At 38.2% G+C, this 24,414-nt stretch overlaps 1 protein-coding gene across 2 annotated transcripts in view; it reads right to left on the bottom strand.

Moving 5' to 3' along the window:
• Positions 1-1,778: 1,778 nt before the first annotated feature.
• Positions 1,779-24,414, bottom strand: part of LOC137261298 (ankyrin repeat and SAM domain-containing protein 1A-like) — a 166,213-nt gene continuing 143,577 nt past the window's right edge. For both annotated transcript variants that reach the window (XM_067799022.1, XM_067799021.1), the window contains exons 25-26: positions 10,472-10,673; positions 1,779-7,506 (exon numbers count right to left, since the gene is read on the bottom strand). In XM_067799022.1, coding sequence (XP_067655123.1) covers positions 10,500-10,673 — 174 coding nt within the window. In that variant the 3' untranslated portion in view covers positions 1,779-7,506; positions 10,472-10,499. The remainder of the gene's footprint in view (positions 7,507-10,471; positions 10,674-24,414) is intronic.

Here is a 24,414-nt window from a genome sequence, read left to right as displayed (position 1 = left end):
GGTTGGTTGGTTGTTTAACACCGTATATGAGACAGGCTGAGCGAACCAGTGATCAGCGATAACCTGAACCAAATGGTCATCCGACCGTCTTTAACACTGTGACAGAACGGCCAACACCAAGCGCCACAATACAAAGGTTACCCGCTGCATTTGACAACAGCCATATCCGGCTACTGTCTAGACCAGGACTTGAAAATGACCTCTTTAAAATCACGTCTATGTGGCCTGTATACATATCCACACTTACTAAATGATAACAAGATCAATGCTATCTCAGATCAGTTTGTAAGACACAACTCGAATCTCGCTGTCTGAACGCTAACTATAGGTGTGCCTGTAGTGTGGAGATAGAACAAACAGATCCGCGATATTGAATCAGGAAGTCGGTATTGACTCAGTGTCATAGTTTAACACTGATATCGCTCATCACGTTCTGCCAAAATGAGTCAGTCGTGCTTCCTCCAGTCTGGTAAAGTACGCTAACGCCTTTGAATTAATCTAGACTTCAGTAAGGTTTACGCTGCTCTTAGCAATATTCCACCAATATATATCGCGACTGGGAACACCAGAAATAGGCTTCACACAATGTACCCATATCAGGAATCGAACCTGGATTGTTGGGTGAGAGCGAACGCTTTAACCACTGGGCTTCCCCGCTGCCCCGGACCTGTTGAAACAAGTGAAGCGGTCGTGTATCGATTCTTTTAGTGCTGGCCAAGATGACCAACGGGACTTTTAGGCATACACAACTAAGCCATGCGAGCCCCTACGAACAAAATAAGTCATTGCTTACAGTCTTTGATAACAGGTAGGGTGCGATGGTGTTTCACGTTGTATTCAAGCTTACTGTGTTTTTCAAACTAGGAATGTATGTGAAGGCGCATTTGTGGCTCCTTGTACTGGATCCAAAGTTATGCCATTTTTTTGTATTAGTCCACCGAGACGCCATGATGCAGTCGGAAAACATAACCAGTATACCGACTTCCCAGTTGGGGTTGAAAATGGATCCCCAACACAGAAACAATATATCGACATCGAGCTGGCCGGTCTTGGTTCTATTCCCTAAAGTCTAATTGAAAATGGACACCTATACCTATTCAGAGCTGCAGCAGAAAAGGGATATCCCACAAAGAAACAGAATTCCAACTCCGAGCTAGTCATTCCTGGCTTCATTCTCTACTACTGGAAATGGACACCCCACCCAGAAACAGTAGATCGGCTCGGAGGTGCAGTTGAAAAAGGATACCCCCACACCTAAACAGTATTTCAACTCCGCGCTGACCAGTTCTAGTATTATTCGCTAACGCTGAGCTGAAAATGGATACCCTACCCCAAAACAGTGTAACAGCTGGTCCAAGTCATACTTCCCAGTGAGTGAGCGAGAGAGTTCAGTTTTACGCCGCTTTTATCAATATTCCAGCAATATAACGGCGTGAAAAAGGGCACCAGAAAAAGGGCTTCACACACTGTACCCATGTGGGGAATCAAACCCGGGCCTTCGGCGTGACGAGCAAAGCTTCCCATGCTGACCTGGTTCGATTCATGAGCACAATGTGTGACGCCCATTTCTCGTGCTCGCATTGATGTTGCTGGAATATTGCTAAAACCAGCTAATAAGTAAACTCACTCACGCACTCCCAATGCTGAACGTCAGCCGGAGCAACAATCAAGTATTTTGGTATACCAGGCCAAGGATCAAACGAACATTCCTGCTCTGGCGGCGGACACCCTACCCATAAGACCCCAGAGGCGGTCATTAATAACAAGAGTTCCGTGTAATTTCTATATGGTTTTATTTGTTTTGCAAACTATACAAACAAGTCAGTGGGGAGACGTAAGACATGAGTGAAGTATGTACACAGAATCTTAGTCTTTTCTGTACAGGGGACAGTCACACATGCAAATGCATGCACACTCAGCTCGCAAGCATACCAACGTGAAAAAAGCGCACATCACAAAAAAGAAAAAAAAAAGAAAAAAAAGTTATCTCCTTTGGCAAACTTCATCACTATTCCATGAAATGAGTACAACTGAGTGCATCTGAAATACATTTTCCCTGCTCAAAACAATCACATGACAAATACCACGGATGTTTAGTGGGCAGATATAAATTTTTGTTCCCAAACTTTATAACTGTGGTCTAAATGAGGTAGATCTTTCCCAATATCTTGAGATCAACGTGTTGTTTACTTAAAAAAATATGACTTCTGTTTCTGCTCTTTCACAAATGGAGGACAGAAAACTGGCAGGATTTTAGTTTTTAAAAAAGAAGAGAAAAAGATTTCTTCATTTTTTGCTCAGTACTGTTCCAGTCTACATAAAGATGCTTGTCTCCTCAGATCACATTCAGACACAACTGGGATAACAAAATTGCTTTTATTTTTGTACTCGTTTGGTTCAGTGTTCAGAGTTTGGGACCAGAACACTTACATTTTCATGGGGCATTGGGAATAAGAATTTATATTCTTTGGACACTTATCTCTTCCCCTATTCAAACGGTAGCTCCTTTAAGGGAATAAGCAGTTGTTAGGTCAAATCAGGTTATGTCCAGTCTGTCTGGTCAAGGGAGAGAAAACCTACAGGTATAGCAGAAAGCAGAGGTCTATCAACCATCAATCTGATCTAACGGCAAGAACGTTGTGTGGCTCACAATAAGAACCTCGTGTCTCTGGAACACCTTTCTCTTCTACAAAATGGTAGATGGTATTTTCAAGAAAGCTTTTGGCTAAATTGGTCACATGATACTCAAAGTTTGAGAGGGCCATATCATTAACAGAAGACTGTTTTGATCCTTAGCGTATGTTGAGTAATGTATATTGTTCAGAACACTGCAATTTGGTCAAGACTCAAGAATAGCTTCCATTTACCCAGTGTAGTTGGTCAAGAATAGCTTCCATTTACCCAGTGTAGTTGGTCGAGAATAGCTTTCATTTACCCAGTGTAGGTGGTAGAGAATATCTTTCATTTACCCAGTGTAGGTGGTAGAGAATAGCTTTCATTTACCCAGTGTAGGTGGTAGGGAATAGCTTCCATTTACCCAGTGCTGGTGGTCAAGAATAGCTTTCATTTACCCAGTGTAGGTGGTAGAGAATAGCTTTCATTTACCCAGTGTAGTTGGTCGAGAATTGCTTTCATTTACCCAGTGTAGTTGGTAGAGAATAGCTTTCATTTACCCAGTGTAGTTGGTAGAGAATAGCTTTCATTTACCCAGTGTAGTTGGTAGAGAATAGCTTCCATTTACCCAGTGTAGTTGGTTGAGAATAGCTTTCATTTACCCAGTGTAGTTGGTAGAGAATACCTGGTCATTGCATAAATACACAAAATCTTTCTCCTCTCACACAACAAAACAGATTTTCCTTTGAAATACAAGCAACAGAAAAAGCTGTACATATGTTATACAGAAAACAGATTTGGGTCTGCAACACAATATGTCAGTACGTTCAACTATAAGTACAGGTTGCGTAGTTCAGCACATATACCATCTCCTAACTGAAATATTTCAGTCCATGAAGCCATAATACAGTTAATGATAACAGCTTTGTGAACAAGATACATCAGAGATCATGGGGGGCTGACCATTTAAAATTCATTTTAGGGAGGACAAGGGTTTGAGAAGGTATGATTACAAATATATTTATGAAGCAAAACAAATGTGTATTTTTCTTTCCATCCATCATTTGTAATGAATAATAATTGGAGCAAAACCTTCTGCACGATTACTCCTCATCCACTTACAATGAAAACCTGAGTGAATGAGTATGGTTTTACTCCAGCAATATCACAGCAGGGGACACCAGAAATAGGCTTCACTCACTGTACCCATGCGGGGAATCAAACCCAGGTCCTCTGCATGATGGGCATATGCTTTAACCGCTCGGCTACCCCACCACCCCTATGTAAACGTGCAGACTAATCGGTAGACTGGGGGCCATGCAGGAATGTTGTGTGAAGCATCTGTGTTTCAGATGATCATCCACACCATTTTCACTGTGTCAAATGGTCCAGTTCAACTACCTGACAAGTCTGCAGTTTTTCTTGTAAGTGCCCTTTACAAACTTGACACTATACAATATAGTTCATATTTTTTCTTGGGGTTCACAGAAACTGTCAAGCTGCCTACTGTTATCAAAAAAGTTAACAGCTTCATACACATTTGAAGACAGTTGGGTACAAACGAGCACCCTTTCTTAAATACTAGTATGTACGTACCCTTGACAACTATTGTGGTAAATGTGGTAGATGACAGCCAATACATTTGTAGAAACAAAAACAACGTTGTTAACAGTTACATACGGCTGCATGACTGAAACATGACATATAAAAATGTACAGAAATATGAACTGACACACAGAGCAATAATTCATGACATTTGTTAATACAATTCTGACAATTTGATGATATTACATGTCATTCGTTGAAAGAAATGCGCTTGTTAAGTATTTACAAACATTCCAAGATATATACAATTTACAATAAGAAGCAGTATCTTCATCAGGCTGTACATAATAAAATCATGACAGTCAGTACAGCACTCACATGCCTTACAAGGCATCTACAGGCGTATTGTCACTGAAGTACTCAACATGAACACGTCAGTGTACAACTTGCACATGCTCTTTCAACATTTAATTGCAATATTTTCTCAAGACATGAATCGTAAGCTCTAGATATTCCATAGAGTGACATTCATAGCCATTTTTATTCTTAAGCAAAACCTAGCAGCAATATCCATGTGTCAATAAAGTAGAAACCCAAATGAAAATATTCAACAAATACTTTGCATAAAACTATGTCTGTTCAATTTCATTACAAATTTTATTACAAAATGTAAACTGAACATTTCTTACAAGTAGCAGCAAAAGATACATGTTCAGCAGTTGCTTTTTTTCCAAAACCACATACATATTCATTAATTAAATGGAAAATATCCAATCTCATGAAATACTTTGAAATTATTACTATATTGAAAGCTCATGGCTTTAAGTAAATTATACACTATAGAGAGTAACAGACAATATACAACAATGTGAGGAACAAGCATTCACTCACTCACTCCATTCCAGTATCCAACCTAGTACAACTGAATGACCAGTCCTCTCATTTACTCTTACTACGAAGTATTCTCTAGTTCTATCAGTAGGGCAGCAATTTACACACGTAGGGTTTACTGTCAAGTTTAGTATCAACAGGTGATTTTAAGCGATGTTTTGTAAACCTAATGTATCAAACTATAATAGATTTATCAAACTGAAGGCAACAATGTTCAGTGCAAGAAAAAATTATGCTTTTCAGGTAGTAAGTTATGAATGTTGTATGTGTTTTAGATGCACATGTTCCACCTCAGCTACATGCGTTCTGATGTATGTGGAAAGAAATTCAAACTGATTGATATGACAATTCTTTGATATATTCTAGGATATATTCTTTTCAATCAAGAAATTAAGAGAATAATTTAGGTAAATTAAGATATCATGCAATTACTTTTGGTTAACACTTTGACAATATTTAACCTAAGAAAAAAAGTATTATTTTTAAAGAACAGAATATCTGTGAGAAGTAGAGAAACACAGTGTGTTCCATTTTGATACCTGTATCAAGGAAGACCTGGAAGACCTGCTAGATATCCACATGGTGAAATGTTGATTTATCAATACACGTCTTGTCTGACATCAAGCACATAAAACAATGCAGGGTATGACTGAAATGCAAAGAGTAACTTGTTGCTAAAACAACAGCGATACTATACATTTTATCTCTGCCGAAAGATGCATACAGGTTCCAAATTATGCTGTATGTAAATTCAATTTACATGAAAATTTGTGTGTAAATTCCATTCACATTAGAGAGATCAAGCGAGACACTAACATGAAAACAATCATTTTCTACTTTCATAAGCAAAATAATGTACACAAAAATCTGAGTGGGATGTGAACATACTTGAAATAAATAACATAAAAATACTACAAGTTGCACATAAACAACAGGAATCAAAACACGAGTGGAATGGTGAAGCTCCTAAAACACAGTATTTGGTTATCTTGGGGGTCATCTCAAAATTTACAAAAATGTTAAAAGATATGCAATAACATGTTACATTGATATGGAAAAAACAAATGAAACTGAAAAAAACAGTCTTATAATTGTAGCACATTGAAGATATTCCATGAAGTGGCATGTTTTGCAGTAAGCCAGGTAGAGAATTCAAATTCTGTCACACCTTGTGATAACTTTCTGTTCATTCCTGGGTGGGTTTCAACACAACTACAAGAACACTGTATCCTATGTCAATTGTAATTTCATGATTTACAAAGCAACCTTTCTTTGTTTATGAAAGAATGGTATAAAATATGTTCACAATTTTGAGATGACCCCTGCGTGCGGATATGTTCAAATTTAAGAACTGGTAAATATGATTGGTCACAAGAACTAATGTCAAGTTGATTCTACACATGAAATTCGGTCACTTATGGCATACACTGAAATCTGATGTTAAATATATTTTCTGATTAATGTGATGACTGTATGCATAATATATTTTTCCAATTCAAAAAAGTAAAAAAGTAAAGTATCTAATGAGGACAATGCGAGGAATCTCTAAATCACTACCTGCAATTGTAAAATTGCAATACATTCAGAAAATGTATTAAGATCAACAAAACAAATCTAGAAAAGATTTTCATACATCGCACAATCTTTGCACCCTCCCCCTCTGCCAAAAGTTGCATACTTGCCAACATGAACAAAGAAATCAATAAACAAATCAACAATTGTATGCATGGTCATACTTAAAGTTGTACAGCTGCATCTTTAGATACTTTTTTTTAGTTTGTTTATACACTTGTGTAAATCTCCCTCAAAGCTGAATTGTGAAAGACACACTGTCATTCTTTGAAGTAGCTGACCATCCAGCACATTAACATTCTGTGTTATTACTGTAGCTCTGCATTACACCATGCTGAAATCAACTAGGAACCAAACATACAACAGACATGGTTACACTGATTTGAAACGTCTGATTAACCAATCAAAATTAAGTGTTTCCTGATTTCATTATAAATTATCACTCAATCAATGATGACTTTATCATTTTTCTGTAGAACTAGATTGGTGATGTCCCAGATCATGAGGCAGTCATCCATAAACACTGAGGGGGCATTCACATAATGCCAGTGTCACTCATATCACTGGAACTCCTACTCCAAGAGATCTTTCACTGCTTCGTGGAATGAGGACAAGATGGTTGAATAATGTAGTCAGCTCCAGCAGGTGCTTGCCTTAAGATGATCACTGTGGAACATTGATGATGCTTTGGTGGCTATTTACACCAGTAAATACTTTCAAATAGTGCTAAATATTCATAAAATTATAGATATTAGTAATATCTTCTCATTGAGCTAGCTGCATCTGACTTCAGTTGATACACTTGCCAGGATCTATGTTAGCAGATTGGTCTGGAGCTCCTGATGCTAAGGATGATCTGAAGTGGCCTGATGGGGAACCAGCTATCTGGAAAAATGAACACGTGTCATTATTATCAAAACATTTCCACTAAACAAATCTAACATGTCACCTCACATGCAGTTTCACAATTAAATGAATTTCATACAACACACTGTTCTAATGTTCCAGGGATGGTGGGATAGGCTGGTAGCATAAGCGTGCACTTGTCACATTAAAGACCCGGGTTTTGATTCCACACAATGGTACAATGTATGAAGCCCATTTCTGGTGTTCCCCAGATGATAAATAGAATTTCACCCAAGTGTTTTCTGATAGCAAACAACAAGAGTTGATAAAGTAACAAACATCTGAGACTTGCTGAGAATATTTTTACTTTTATCAATGAGTGTTGATATAACTGATATCAGTAGACATGAGGATGAGATTCTATTTCTCATCCAGAATCATTCTCCATTAGTTTTCCATGAAAAATGTACATCTATGAACAAAATACTGCCATTAGATTTACAGTGCAGTGATATAGCATTGTACAAAACCTACTGCCAAAACAATATCTCCTTGGAGACATCGTCTGATCTCACACAAGTGATATCTCATATGGAACACAGTTCGGACGGTAACACTAAACTCATTTGCACTCACTCTTACGTTCTACAAGTTTCTTTTTAGAGTTACACAGCTTATATGTGCCAGGATTGTCACCCTTGGGTTTTCTCCACAGTCTAACAAACCAACATGCATTTACTAAATCCACACCACATACTGACTGACCTCTGACCTCAGAATAGAAACAATACATTAATGTCAGTGACTGTGTGTTATCTAAATTAACAACTGACTTGTCAGTGTTCTGTACTGAAAACTCAGAAACACTTCATATTTTTAAATACTGACAGTCTTGAACTGTGCGACCTCAGTCATCACCTGGTGAGCCATGTAACCCTTCAGAAAATCATGTTCAAATGATTTAGATGTTCCACTATCAAAATATTTTGGATGAAAAATTGTTCACAACTTAAGATTGACAGAGACAAGGCAAAGGTTTGAAGCCTTTATCAAACAGCATAGCTTGTTCTAACAATATGGACAAAACAAGGGAAAAAAAATGCTGCATTTATTGTTGTCTTTGAGCAACAAAAAAGGACATGATCAAGTCATGGCACAGAATATTACAAGTGGCCTCCTATCTCAGAACAGAAAGGCATCCATCTTTCAAGCAAAAAGACATTTGGGCTCTTGCGTATGTTTCCTCAATTAACTTTTAATTTATTATCTTTGAGATTAATCCTGTCGATTGGGATTCCAATGTATGCAAATTAAATGCATCGTCTCTTTGAAATGTACAGCCTTCGACCCTTTTTTCAGAATTTTCTCCACTCGATTGAATTGCGTTTTCCAATCTGATGGTGTCGGTTATGGAACAAGCCACGCTTATACTAGTACCCGCATGTTCAGTTTATTTCATCTCGGAGATATTTAATGGACAATTACCCACCTCTCCTTCTTCGGCCTAGTCAATAAAGCCGGGCTGGTTGACTTACACCTACACTGGTCTCCCCCCAGAGCACATCCGCGACAAATCCTCGTCTCAACGAGACGCAATGTATCATCGCTAACAATAGACTGGTGATCACTGCCACATGTTCCCAGTGCTTCCTTTTACAAGAAATTGTCGGCGATTGAAAAGCCAGTCCTAATGCATCTCTCCTACGGCTTAATGGTCTTTGATTAATGCTGTATTGAAGGAGAGAGCTGCCTTCTCCTTGTGTGGATAACAAGCCACAAACAGAGTTGGCCGCAATATTTTTGACATCAACCTCAGATTTTTACCCCCAAACGAGACCATATTTATTACTTCGGGGATTTTGCCATAGCAAAAGGGAGCACGGACAAAACAATCATGAACAATATCTGTGAATATACCACAACCAACTTAGGGGCGTCCTATTCTTTGCCCCAGTATCCCACCATCTGCTTCATTAGGTTTTTTTCTCAATCTGTCAAATGAAGAAAGACTTCACCATCGAACTGCATTGAAGGATGAGGAACCTTAATTTGTACGCTTCATTTTTACAGCACCCACATATCCCGCATCCCAAGATTAACAAACGACACTGGCGACCGAGTTGAACAATTACTAGCTTCGCGCCCTGCTTGTTTCAAATATGGCTACCCCTACTGCCCACCTCGCGAGACGACCATCTTTCAAAGTGTGGACCCGTGACTTCTATTCTCATTTAATATCGAGTCAAAAGCGACCGGGCAAACGGCGGGAAGGGGATGTAAATTGTATTGTTGTTTCACAATTCATAATATAGCTTAATCGTGGAAAGAAACGCTGGCTCGCAGACTCGTCAATTTATGTTTGCTCTTTCAAATGATCCCTCTTGACACCCCGAATCATTTGTAGCTGGACTGAAGAAATTAATCATGTCAGCGTACTCACATTTATTGTTCATTTTGATTTGAGAAAATCGTCTTCTTCATTGGATCACAAAGTGCAATATGTCCGGTGAATTCAATAAAAGACATGTTGATCTTGTTCAATGAGTCATTCACAATGAGATCAGTTAAGGACATGATTGTGTTGTACACCATGACCATTGGTATTGTACAAAGTCACACAAGAGGAGCCAGGCAAATACGGGATTTAGCCTCCAGGTGGATACGACCACAATATTCATACTGACAAGAATAATACCCTGTATACACACAGGACCTTGAGTACTCTCTGCAGGACAATAGTAACATTTACAACACTGCAATGGTAATGTTGTTAGTTAACTGAAGGTGACGATACTCATTATGTATGTGTTCTGTACAGTATTGTGTACGAAGGGCAATCATTGAGGAACTTTATGGATAATGGTGACGGCATCTTCACTGAAACATCCCATATATTGTAACCATCACACCATCACATTACTGTATTGATGATTTACTTACAGAGGAGGAAATACAAGCTATGTCCATGCTATGTTGTATTGAGAGACACAGATGATTTACTTACAGAGGAGATAACACACGTTATGTATGTGCTATACTGTATTAAGTGATGCTTTTGATGAGGCGCTAGTTGTGTCTTCTTGGTCACTGGGACTGAGCTTCTTTTCAAACTCCATTGCATCTTCTTCAGCTTTCTCTTTTAGTGCCATCTGGTATGCAATCTCAAAGGCTTCTCCCAAAGTCAGGATTATCTCCCCTGCCAATTCCTGAAAAGGATGAAATATTATACATCTTCTAAAGATTGGAAATAGTTAACAACTACTGACACATGTGAGTCAATATGTGTTGGTGTTTAGGGGTTACAGTAAGATGGATGACTGAAGAGTTTTAATATCAGGGTCTCTACTGATTTCAAGGGACACTAATCTCTGTGCACATCAAACAGTAATACATTTGTATTATCTAATCCTTGTGACGTGAACTGTATGGCTATTACAGCTGATCAGCACTGCAAACTAAATGTCTATAGACAGTTTATTAAAGACTTTTTGTATTGTTTTTTTCAACACAATTCCCACAGCACATGAGTGATGGTACCATACAATTTATTCTCAACATAACTGTATTTCACCTCCAAAGATAACTTTTCAATATAAATTTGCCTACCCCAAAGGCATATTCACCATTGAAAATATTCCATTTATTTGCATGGATGGGCAAGAGAAGATTACAATTTGATCTGAGAAGGAAGTTTTCAAATAAACTACACCAAAGTGCAGGAGTATCTGAAGACAGGATCACACCTCAGTTTGCACATATTCCCAAGATAAATTATGAGAATGCAGTAGCCGACGAACCACATGCCATCAGTCAAGTCAAAAATAATTAAGAGGTGACCTGGCCAGAAAAGTGATTGACAAAATTTTCCGGTGCAGTGAACGAACTGATTTCCAACCTTCGACTGGAGACAGTACTAGCATGCCTGGGTGAGCATTTCTACGAATCCAGACATGAGGTCCATTATGGTGGGCCCCTTTTGGAAAACAGCTACGGGCCACGTTTAATTAATTCCCTCGTACACGGACAAAACCACAGTTTTAAAAGCCTAGAGGTCAAGAGATCTATTGACAACGGAAAGGTGACAATAGCATCAACAATACCCATCCAGACAGATGCTCGCACCCACAACAACAACTACTCGAAGATTAAAAATAGAGTAAGCGTGGACATCAATGCTCCCTCTGTTGGCAGACATGCAAAGCCTGAAGTGACCAGCGAGAAGAGGTCAACAATTAGTGTGACAAAGGCCCCAGTGTCGATGACACTTTTTGACTGGTTACAATGGTGCTTCGAAATTCCAAGAGTCAAAACTGGGAGGTAAGACAAAGGCTTGAGTGGTGGGGTTGAAAACAAGTTGATCGTCACTACTGTGTACACTCCCGTGTCCTGTCTCTCATAAAACAGACCACAGCTGATATCTTGGAAGAAAGAACAGGGAGACTTTAGGGAGTTTCTTCACGACTGCAGTAACTTGTGCACTTATCTTCTTGTGGAACATTTATTTATATCTCCTGTCATTTAGAGTTCTTTTGGAACAAAGCTGATAAACTGATACTATGATGGACATTGTAGGACATTGGAGACAACCTAACAGAACCTCTCACATATCTTTATCATCATTAAGAATCTATCTATCCATTCATTTATCAACTAACAAGAAAACCAAATGTTATTTATTTATTTATTTATTTATCAGCTAACAAGAAAACCAACTGAAACTACATTTTTGTTGTCACAGAAAGAACAGGAGCCACACATTATTCAAAACAGACTACAATCCAACCTCCCTTATCCAGACGTGTGTTTTCTCAAATACGGATATCTGTGAGCGTGCTTAAGCATGGATGTATATCTGTTACAAGTATGCCATTATATCTGAATCCCTTCTCACCTATCTCCCAAAGCCACATTCTTTGCAGAATCCATAGGACTATTCAAAGTGTTATTATGAGAAATACACACCTGAACTATATCCCTTCCACATGTTCAGGTGATAATATTACCATTTTTTTTTCTACTTTACCCTGTGTTATTCTACATGTAGTGATGTGTTTTTCTTTCCTTGGGCAGTATGCCAGAAAAGAGCACACTTTTTTACCCAATCAGCCATAAATGCAGCTAAAAGTAAAGCCCATCAACATAACTTAACGGAATTTTGATGAAATGGTCGGAATGATTTTATGTGAAAGCATCATTACATTAGGAATAATACATTTCAGTATATTTCAGTATATCTGTATTTGAAATAGCATTAACACCATAATAATTTGATATCCCTTCCATTGACGATGAATACTGAGTGATAGATTACAAAACTACAATTGTAAACCATGGTCACGATAATGTGGGTCACAATAATGTGTGTGTTTTATTTGGCTCTGGTAACAACTGACATTTACTGACATCCTGAAACCAGAGTTCCTAGCAAATACAGCAGGGTATCTTGTATATACACCATTAAAAAAAGTATGGGATATTCCATTCTGTGAGCATACCAATACATATGAGAAAAAGTAATATCTATAGATACAGATGCAACATTTCCAAGGAATGGAATAAATTGTCACATTTTCCCTTATTTTCATTTTATCAACTGTTTCTTCCTTGGCTTCATCAATTGCACATTATTAATCTTGTAAATCCAAATCCTCTACTTTTTTTGATGGTATATTTTGTTCCACACAAATATTATTTTGTAGGTAAGATATCTAAGGTTCCATTGTGAATGTGGCACAAACAACTCATCATGTTGATAACAAAGTTTTCTTGTCATCTCTTCAGACAACTTCCTAAAGCAGCCAGTAAAAGTTTATATCAAACTCATAAAACAAGAGCCTTGATGTTATGGAATTGGTAAATGTCACATTTGAGAAAAGATAAAATTATATTTCTTGTGCATGTTATTATGTATTTGATCACTGTTGGTACCTATGACATATTATGAACATGATTCAACAGAGCAACCAAAGCATTGTTTCAACTTGTTATCATTATACTGATTAAATTAAAACTTTGTTTACAAACTGACAAATCTATCACAATTCACTCTATCAACCTCATTGTCAGACACTATAATCTTCTCTCAGCACTGATGAATAATGCAAAATGATAGCCAACATCAAAGATGTCTTTTTCTTCTAAGCTTAGGCGGAACATTTGTAATAATCATCTGATGAAAATCCAGAAATGATAATGAGAAGAATGGACAAAAAATACCACCTAATCTGGGCCCATTAACATATTAATACACAAATTCAGAACAATTCTCATGACAACACATTGTTCCAGCTCCAACAATCTGTTATGATTATGCGACTCGTGCATTAAAGAGTTAGGTTGACTTCGCGACCAATCCCCTGCCAGTACAGACAGAGCAAGTTGCTGTCACTATTAAGTCTCCACAATAAGGCTACAATGGTATGGAAACATGGAATAAAAGTTATGTGGACAGACAAAAATATGACTGGCAATTTAATAACTAAGGGTACAAACCACAATTTGGGTTACCCCTTATTGTTATGGTTCACAATGCATGGCCACTGGAACAACGAAGTACAGCGTTGGGTGACAATTCATCAAAACTTTTCAGTTGAGGTCTCCAGTCTGAATAAAACCACTACAGATAGAATTAAAATACGAATTTTTAAATCATTTTTTCCCTGTCTTGATTTGATTCATTTGAGTATGTGAAACAACTACATGAATTCAATCATCAAGATCAACATATTGATCAACACAGATGCTATTTTTACTGAACTTTTAGTTAACTGTCAGTAAGAACTACTAAGCTCTTATCTACAATACCAGACTCAGGACTGCAATACCAGGCTCTGGTCTACAATACTTGACTCAGGACTGCAATACCATGCTCTGGTCTATAATACCAAGCTCTTGTCTACAACACCAGGCTCTTGCCTACAATACCAGACTCAGGACTGCAATACCAGGCTCTGGTCTACAATACTAAGCTCTTGCTTACAATACCAGACTCAGAACTGCAATAACAGGCTCTGGTCTACCATACCAGATTCAGGACTGCAATACCAGGCTCTTGCCTTCAATACCAAGCTCTTGCCTACAATACCAGACTCCAGACTGCTATACTTGGCTCTGGTCTACAATACCAAGCTCTGGTCTACAATACCAAGCACTGGTCTACAATACCAAGCTCTTGTCTACAATACCAGACTCAGGACTGCAATACCAGGCTCTGGTCTACAATACCAGACTCAGGACTGCAATACCAGGCTCTGGTCTACAATACCAAGCTCTGGTCCATAATACCAAAGCCTCGTCTACAAAATACCAAGCTCTGGTCTCCTATGCCAAGCTATGGTCTACAATACCAGGCTCTTGTCTACAATACCAAGCTCTGGTCCATAATACCAAAGCCTCGTCTACAAAATACAAGACTCTGGTTTACAATACCAGACTCTGGACTGCAATACCAAGCTCTGGTCTACAATACCAAGTTCTGGTCTACAATGGTCTACAATACCAAGCTCTGGTCACAATACTTCAGGTATAAAGTAATTGTACAAGTCTGGTACTCACACAGGTAATACAAAATGATTCAGTTTGACAATTCTCCATTTATGAGTGAGTGAGTGAGTTTAGTTTTACGCCGCACTCAGCAATATTACAGCTATATGGCGGCGGTCTGTAAATAATCGAGTCTGGACCAGACAATCCAGTGATCAACAACATGAGCATCGATCTGCGCAATTGGGAACCGATGACACGCGTCAACCAAGTCAGCGAGCCTGACCACCCGATCCCGTTAGTCGCCTCTTACGACAAGCTGAGTCGCCTTTTATGGCAAGCATGGGTTGCTGAAGGCCTATTCTACCCCGGGACCTATTCTGAGATTAATGACATTTGCAGGAGATTAGTATTGGGGTGATTCAATGATTAGATATGCAGCTTACTACTTCCAAATCTCATAAGATCTAACCCTGAAATTCAGTCTTTACCTGGAATGATAGATACTTTGATGGCTTAATATGACCAGGTGCTATTTGTAACAGTGGCAAAAAGCAGTCAGATGTTAGACAATATTTTGACATTGATATTTACTTTATTCTGCAACAGACAATCTAAACGAAAAAGCAAAGCAAAAACAAAAGCAGTGATAGCGACAAAAAACACTGAAATATTCTAACTTTAAAAGAAATTCATAATTTTTGCTGAAGTAATATAATGAGGATTCATAAAATTTTAATGAGGATGAGGAACTTTTGAGGATTACTAAAAAAAATCAGCTTGAAATGGCAGCTTTATTGGAATGTGATGGCTGCTTGCTTGTTCAACAAGCTATGAAAATGCCAGTGCGGGGTCAACACTTAACTCCAGATTAACAGCTGGGCTTCTATACATGGCCGAGTATTTTAAGAATTTGCAGAAGCCAACACTTCAGCTTGTACACTATGACAAATGGTTGTTATTGCATAATGATGTCAATTTTATATGACAGGGCTTGTGATAAATGTCTATGAAAACAGTGTCTTTAATGACACATCTGGGTAATGAAAATGAATTATACTACATGAACAATTATGAATATATATGTAAAACAATGGTTGAAAATGTGCAAGAATTTTACAAACAACTATTTAACTGCATTTCTCATTTCTTTCTTTCTCATAACAGCTTGATGTTTAAATACACCACAGGGAAACTTCAATCAAAGAGCTATTCACTCATTTACTGATTAATCCTATATATCTGTGTGTGTCTTCATTTGGAAGAATTTTGAGTCATATCATGCAAATGAGCATGTTACACCTGGGTGTTAAGTAGTCGTTGATGCATACCAGTACCATGGCAACAGGAGTGAGGAAGTATCTTTAAAAAGCCATTTGCCACAGGGCAAGTGACCTTAAGAAAGTAACTGACTAAATTTCCACTTGCCCTGATTTTATGACATACTCATGATGATGTAATTATGAAAGAATAAATCAACATGATATCTTATGTTAATGTTTACTGACATTGTTGAGAAATGATAAATAGCAAAGAAAAATAATTCTACTTTACTTTACTGCTTACTCTAATAGCTACATTTTGAGCAGATATGAAATGGTTTGAAACCATAACTGGAATCTACCTAGTTACCCAGAGACTAGTAAGATACCATTATTTGATTGCCCAAAAAGAAAACTGATTTGTCCAAGGTATTTGTTAACAATATAAATCATAGTGTTTGACAATCATTCACTAACTATTGATTGATAAATATCGGAGACGTATCTTTGAGCAGAAAAGGAAAAATACTCTAAAAGGTATCTACATATTTCACATCACTTGTGAATGGTGACATGTTTTGCAAGGACTACTGGCAAAACCGTATCCCTAACATAATTAAAAAGCAAACCGTGAATAAAGTCTTAAATTTGTATATTGTATGAGAAAATTAAAACATGTTTCTAGAACAAAAGTTAATGCACAATATTACAATTTTCATACCGCTAACCATTAATAATTTTTCCTATCGACGACATTTTCGATTATCGACTATTTAGCCAGCCCTGGTGACAAGACTGAAATTGTGATCAGCGGATTTGGACAATGATAAGGGTTTCTTCATAGAATTGCACAAGAAAAGCCCGTTTTGCATTGGGAATGTCCTTCTGATCACCTGCCGTACAATTATATCCTGCAACTGTTATCCAACGAATGTCTTAAGGAAAACAGTCTGTGGGTTTGAGCTGAAAATTTGCACATGAAATTATGTTTAGAAAGAATATGCTAATATTAAACTGATGGCTATGACGAACAGTTATTGTTTTTTTGCAAGTTTTTTCAATGGCAACTTGCAATGAACTTTAGTAAAAATGCACAGAATTGACTATGGAAATAACAAACTAAAATTAATGTCCTGTCAGGGTTCACTACGACCACAGCTTACTGTACAGGGAAATGTGTGGTGTGGAATATATTAATGTTGCCTCAGACAAAAAAAAAACCCAAAAAACAACAACAGCACTTGTGATCATGCTTCATCAGAATTACAGGAATATTGATCTGTTTGTTCTGGACCTGGTCAGACTATATTTTGTTTTGTTAGGAGTATTTTGGATGCAAATTTAGCCACCCTCATAATCTTGCACACTCATAATTTGGTACCCCTATAATTTTTAAATACATTTATTTATGGAATGCAACCAGCAGAGTATGTCACTTGATGTTACCAGTTGTTTGGAAACTATTACCATAACAACATCATGGCATGTCAGTCTGTGAGCAGAAGGTGAATTTGCTGTACCAGACAATATTTAATTTTGTTGTTTTTTATATACATTTTGGGCACCTCTATTTTGACAGGTGTAACACAACAGTACCTTTATACCCCCAAGGTATTCAGTCTTCATCTCTCCATCCACTTGCTGCACGATGAGATCATGCAAAAAAATACTTGCACCATCAACATCCTGTGATTCTGAACAATAATCCCTATTCCTTTTGCCTTTCATTGCCTCGGCCTTCCCTTCAACTCGTAATTATCCCCTAGTTAACCGAAAATCATGTTATGCAATCTGCATACATAGCATTAATAAATAATACCCAGGGTTCCCCAGTGGACATTTACACATCCTGTAGTCACAAGACTGATAACTGTTGACATCCTTCTTACAATTGAATCATTCTTTGCTTCATCCCACTCTTGCATGCTTAGCAAATTCCCTCACTTGCCCAAAATCAAAGATATTGTGTCCCCCAAGTCAGCACAAATGAACAAAGCCCAAAGAATGAGAGCAAAATTTCAACAAATTATTTTGGCACTGCAAAAAGATTATTTTTTATCATGTTCTTGTGACATGATGCTGTGAAAGGCCTTGCCAGCCAAATGTATTTCCCCAGTGAACAAATGGCCATATCTTGCAAAATGCTACCGACCTTGCGTCTGCTTGACTTGCCAGGCGTACATAATACATTTTCCTGCCACAAGTTTTTGACAAGCTTGCAAGAGAGCTGTTTCTTACCGTAAGCCAGCTTTTGTTTGTTTCATGTCCCTGTACGCACCACACAAGCTGATGCATCTGTCCCTGTACAAGTCCCCGTGCCAAGATGTCCACATTTGTCAAAAGTCAGGCAACAAAATGGATTGTATCTCTCCTATCAGATATTTTTCAGGTCAGCGGAGAGAAAACGAAGGCTTTTCACCTTTAAAGGAGGCAATGGTTTTATGGCGGCGGGATCGCAGAGTTAAAAATGAGGGATAAAACATCTTGGAAATCTTCAAAGAAAATTTCTGTACATTTTACATTTTCATCCACTTTGTACTTCTCATGAGCATCACACGAAGGGTTTTTCCTGTCTCCCCATTCTCATTACACTTATGTCTCTACACTTATGAAATTTATCATAACAGCTTTTAGTGTAAAAAAGATCAACGGAAATGTCCATCTAACAAGAAAATCCAACAACTATGAATAGTTTGCTAAAAATGACTTCGCGGAGCTTCCTTATGTCCATGTATTAACTGAGACACATAAATCTACTGGGTCTTATCTGACAAAAATCTTACAAAGGATGGTTTACCCTCAGAAATGACAAAATTTCTCCATCACAACAACTCCTTCTTTTTCATACTCTAGGAGTGAGTGAATTTGGTTTTACATTATTTTAACAATATTCTAGCAATTTCATGGGGGGGACACATGAAATTGGCATCACACATTGCCCCATATGGGGAATCGAAACCAGGTTGTCAGTTTGACAGGCGAACGCTTTAACCATTAGGGTAACCCACAGCCTCTTCACACTCTAAGAGTTACTTACGGTGGTTGAAGACCATGAGTAGTCATTTCCATCATAAGCACAATATGTAAGAAACATTCCTTAAGTATTCTACCCATCCCTAACTAATCCTCAGATTATAAGATGTAAAACTTGCTCACCATTCTAGCCCAATCATTTCATTTCTATCCCCATGCTTGAATCATGACGGTCCAGGCTAGAACAGGCCTTCAGTAACCAATGCTTGCATAAAAGCTATGCTTGTTGTAAGAGACAACTAATGGGGTCGGATGGTCAGGCTTGCTGACTTGGTTGACACATGGCTAAAATTCCCCCTTTGTGCAGATCGAGGCTCATGCTGTTGATCACTGGATTGTCTGGTCCAGACTCGATTATTTACAGACTACCGCCAAATAGCTGGAATATTGCTGAGCGTGGCATAAAACTAAACTCACTCACACACTATGAGCATGCTCAGCCATCCCTCACTAACCCTGTCCATCCCTTGCCCACAAGAACAGTCTCATCTCCACATTCTATCTTTCCAAGACCACTTCCCCATAAATACAGCTTCATTGACAGATCATTTGTATCTTGACTATTCCATATATTCTAAAGTCACTGCAGGCCACTCAGTGACAAGTGTTCTACAGAGCCTCACAGCCTCCAGCCTCAGGTGGAGAGGCAGTGAATCTGTCATATCCATGTATTAGCCAGCCACTCCCCGGTACAGCATCCATGAAATCAACCAGATTCAGATACAAACATCAGGGTCACCATGCCATCAGATTTCCAGATTTGTAAACCGACCCTTAAGCTTTTGTGACCGATGTGCATGCCCCAATCACCAGATAAACCATGGCAAAGCATGAATGTTTGTCTAATTCCTCAAGATGACACCCTGAACCAAAGCCTTAACACATGGAATAAAACACTTGTTGACAATTCATCCACGCTTTACTCATCCCGTGGTGCCCACGACCGCGAATAATTACCCATACGGTAGGTAAGACTATCTGGCTCTGTCCGCAGTCTGAATTCATCATCAGAACAAAACAGGCAAATTATTCGCCAAATAAAACGTGTCTATAGCCACTGATAGAATTACTGCCTTGTTAATTTCAACCCCTCCCCTCTAAGCTCGTGCTGCAAAGATCTACCCTAAAGGGATCACCCAGGATTTCAACAATTAGGTTCCGACTCTAACATCTAACAATGGCTAATTTTTCAGAGATCATATTTCTCCCTTCACTATACCTCCCTGTATAGTACATCTCCAATTCATTCTACCCCCTGTAGTAAGAGAAAATGTTTACATACAATTTTCAGGCAAATTTGTCGGTCTATTGTCAGAGTAATGTACAATACACCCATGAAAAGCTCATGGCCTGTGGCACTTGCCCCGATTCTAGATGTTAAGTAAACTTTATAGAAGCACAAACAGTTAGAGTAATTATACGTCCATCACCACACAAACGTCCCACCCAGAACACCTCTCTCCCATCAATCAGGACACTGGAGCAATGGTAATTTGAAACTCAACCTCTTAACTCTGTGTGAAATGTCTCCATTTTAATTTCCTTTACTTATTCCTAACTTATTTTCTATCCAAACAATAACCCCTCCCTGACACATGGGATTCTCCCCAAGTCGACCTTGTGACAAACTCGGCAGAGCTAACAATGTTACGTGGATAATCAGAGAGTAATCATCAGGACGGGTTACTCGCACTTCTGTTCATCGTTGTTTACTTTAACAACACCTGTTTTTCAACCGAGCAGTTTGCAACATTGCGATAGCATCTGCTAATCCTAGCACTGCCCTATTCCATCAGCCAACCCATCAGCCCTCCAGGCAACACCACTGTAGATAAGGTACATACGTAATGCTGTAACAATTGAACAAAAGTGATACACATTGTTAAATACCTCACAGTCAACTTCTTTCTCAAGTCAAAACAGCTTAGATTTCACTTGAAACACTAAGACGATAATTGAATACTATCTATAGAAACAAAACTTGATACCGTATTTTATTTACAAGCATTTACAACACTGACACCATCAAGAAACATTTTAAGACACTGACTGAGATACTTAAAGTTCCGCCATAAGAGTTTTTGCAATAGTGTTAAAGGTCAGTTGAAAACTTTTGTTATGAAATCACTTAAATCTTTTCAGATTCAGAAAGAATGTCACCAACACATCTGAATTTGGTCAGGCTGACTGACTGTCCCACCCTTCAGGTTCCATTGTTTTGTACAATGTAGGTGGCAAGCAATACAATCAGTCCATTGTTGTTAGTATTTAAAGATGTCATCCATTGTGCATGACATCACATGGACTGTGGATGATGTCACAGACGACTGCAGATGATGTTACATAAGACTGGATGATATTACAGATGACTGCGGATGATGTTACAAGTGACTGTGGATATTATTACAGATGACTGTGTATGATGTTACAGATGACTGTGTATGATGTTACGGGTGACTGGATGTTACAGATGACTGTGAATAATGTTACAGATGAGTGGGGATGATGTTACAGATGACTATGAACGTTACAGGTGACTGGATGATGCTAGAGATGACTATGGATAATGTTACTGATTAGTGGATGTTACAGGTGACTGGATGATGTTACAGATTACTGAATAATGTTACAGGTGACTGGATGATGCTAGAGATGACTGTGTATGATGTTACGGGTGACTGGATGTTACAGGTGACTGGATGATGCTAGAGATGACTGTGTATGATGTTACGGGTGACTGGATGTTACAGGTGACTGGATGATGCTAGAGATGACTGTGTATGATGTTACAGATGACTGTGGATAATGTAACTGACTAGATGATGTTACAGGTGACTGTGGATGATGTTACAGATGACTGTGGATAATGTAACTGACTAGATGATGTTACAGGTGACTGTGGATGATGGTGCAGGTGACTGGATGATGTTACAGATGACTGAATGATGTTACTGATAAGTGGATGTTACAGGTGACTGTGGATGATGTTACAGGTGACTGTGTATGATGTTACAGGTAACTGTGAATGATGGTACAAATACCTGTGAATGATGGTACAAATGATTGTGGATGGCGTTACCGGTGACTGTGAATGATGGCAGTAAAACAATTGAGCTGATCTGATCAAGATCCTCCAACAAATAACTGTAACAGATTCTTATACACAGATCATTCGTTGCTTTTTCTTTAAGATTTCCATGTGATCCCAATACCCAAGCACTGGGGTTAGTCCAGTGGTTAAAGCATTTGCTTGCCATGCAGAAGACCCAGGTTCGATTGTCCACATGAGTACAACGTGTGAAGCCCACTTCTGGTATCTCCTGCAATAATATTGCTGGAATATTGCAAAATTTGGTATAAAACTAAACCCACTCACTATCCATGCAAATATCATTGATGCAGATTGTCTTTTATCATAACTTTATCTTGTAGTTGGCAATAACTGACAGTTTTTCATTCCTTTTTTAAAACATAAAAAGGATTAAACAAACTTTTAAAGATGAAAGTTCCCTTTGATTTCTAACTGCATATAGATGAAAATGTAAAAATGTCTGTCTCAGCCCAAATCAGTGTGGAACAGTCCACTTGTATCAAACCAAAGACATTTTCTTAATTGTTGTTTCAAAATTACAGGCTTTACATCACACTGAAGAAGAGCACATCAAAGTTTGCTTCAGACCCCAACTATAGGCATTTCAAAACAATGCTACAACAAAGCAAGCACACATTTTGCCTGCTTTTTTTTTGCAAATGAAGCATATATCACATCAATCTTTGCCAGGGATATGACACGAAACTGCTGGTAAATGACTCCAAATGTCAGCATCAGCTCCATAATGATGGCCCATTAGTCCCGAATAGCCAACTTGTTTCTAATTGGGACCGGACAGATGCTGTGACCAACAAAGAAGGCGGGGTGTAACCATCTGTCCTCGTAAGTTTGTGTCGGCCTGCAAGTATTGTGGCAATGACATCGTTGTCTCGGCTCATCCTCCACCGAGGGCAAGTCACGGGCGATAGGTCCACCAGAAAGGGGTATTGTGGCCCTCAAAGCTCCCATCATCAAAGGGGAACTACTTCTTTCACTGGACAAAAGAGTTCACCTCAAGATGTATAATTTGTTGTTTGGGACAAGAGGCCGATCTTATAAACCCCTGGTACAAAGCACGCACACTACTTGAAACTTGTAATTTTGACTTGAAACAAATTGTGGCGGTCCTGTAGCTATTACTACAATGTGTTAATAAGCTATAAAGCTGTAATTTGCACAGGCACAATTATTTGTAAGTCTGCCTTGGAGGAACGCCAAACTCCTAAACTTTTAGTTGTCTGTAATTACATCCCTTTAACAGTTTGACCCTCGATGATGTAAGTGACACCTAGCTAATTTGTGCAGATGACGATACAGTACTTCCACCTGTGTATCTGCTAACAAGATAATCTTACCATCTCACCTGGCTTTCACCTGAGTATCACTACCGATACAGGTTTCAGGACCTGTTTTAATGTTTGTGTTGAAAACATGGATCACTTTATTGAATAAACAGAGAACAGGATTAACCAAATACTATGAAATCCCCTTGAAGAAGTATCTGATTTCTTGTGTCTTGTTAAATTATTTACCACTGAAGGAAAGACAACTGTAAGGCAGGTTTCAGGTATTCAGGTATTCAGGTATTCAGATCTTGGAGAAACTGTAGCTCAACTGATAAAATACAAGTGTGCGACTATCAGTGAGATTTTCAACATGTCTACAGATATTTTCATATACTGATTTTTCACAAATACTAAAAACACTCTTCTATTTATAAGGATTAAATATTCAACAGAAATGTTTATGATGATTGGTCATTTTAAGGATATACAAAACAAACCCTCCGTCAACATGGAATAAATTGATAAGCCTACAGTATGACCTTTATTGCACATTGGGATTAACAGTTTCCCCATCTGGTTGTTAAACTTTTCTTCAGCAATGAAATTCTTGTACATATGTATAGTAAAATATCCTGATAGCTTATTAACTGATAAAAAACAACAGAAAAGCCCTGCACAACTAAGCTCTGAAAGCTTTAGAAAGCACATAGTTTCCATTTTTCTGAAAACATTCAAAAATCCATATATTTTAAATCTTGAAAACATGTACATGCCTTTTCTTTCATTATTCTCA

The sequence above is a fragment of the Haliotis asinina genome, chromosome 14, assembly GCF_037392515.1.
Source record: "Haliotis asinina isolate JCU_RB_2024 chromosome 14, JCU_Hal_asi_v2, whole genome shotgun sequence".
Lineage (NCBI taxonomy): Eukaryota > Metazoa > Mollusca > Gastropoda > Lepetellida > Haliotidae > Haliotis > Haliotis asinina.
This window is presented reverse-complemented; position numbering and strand designations above follow the sequence as displayed.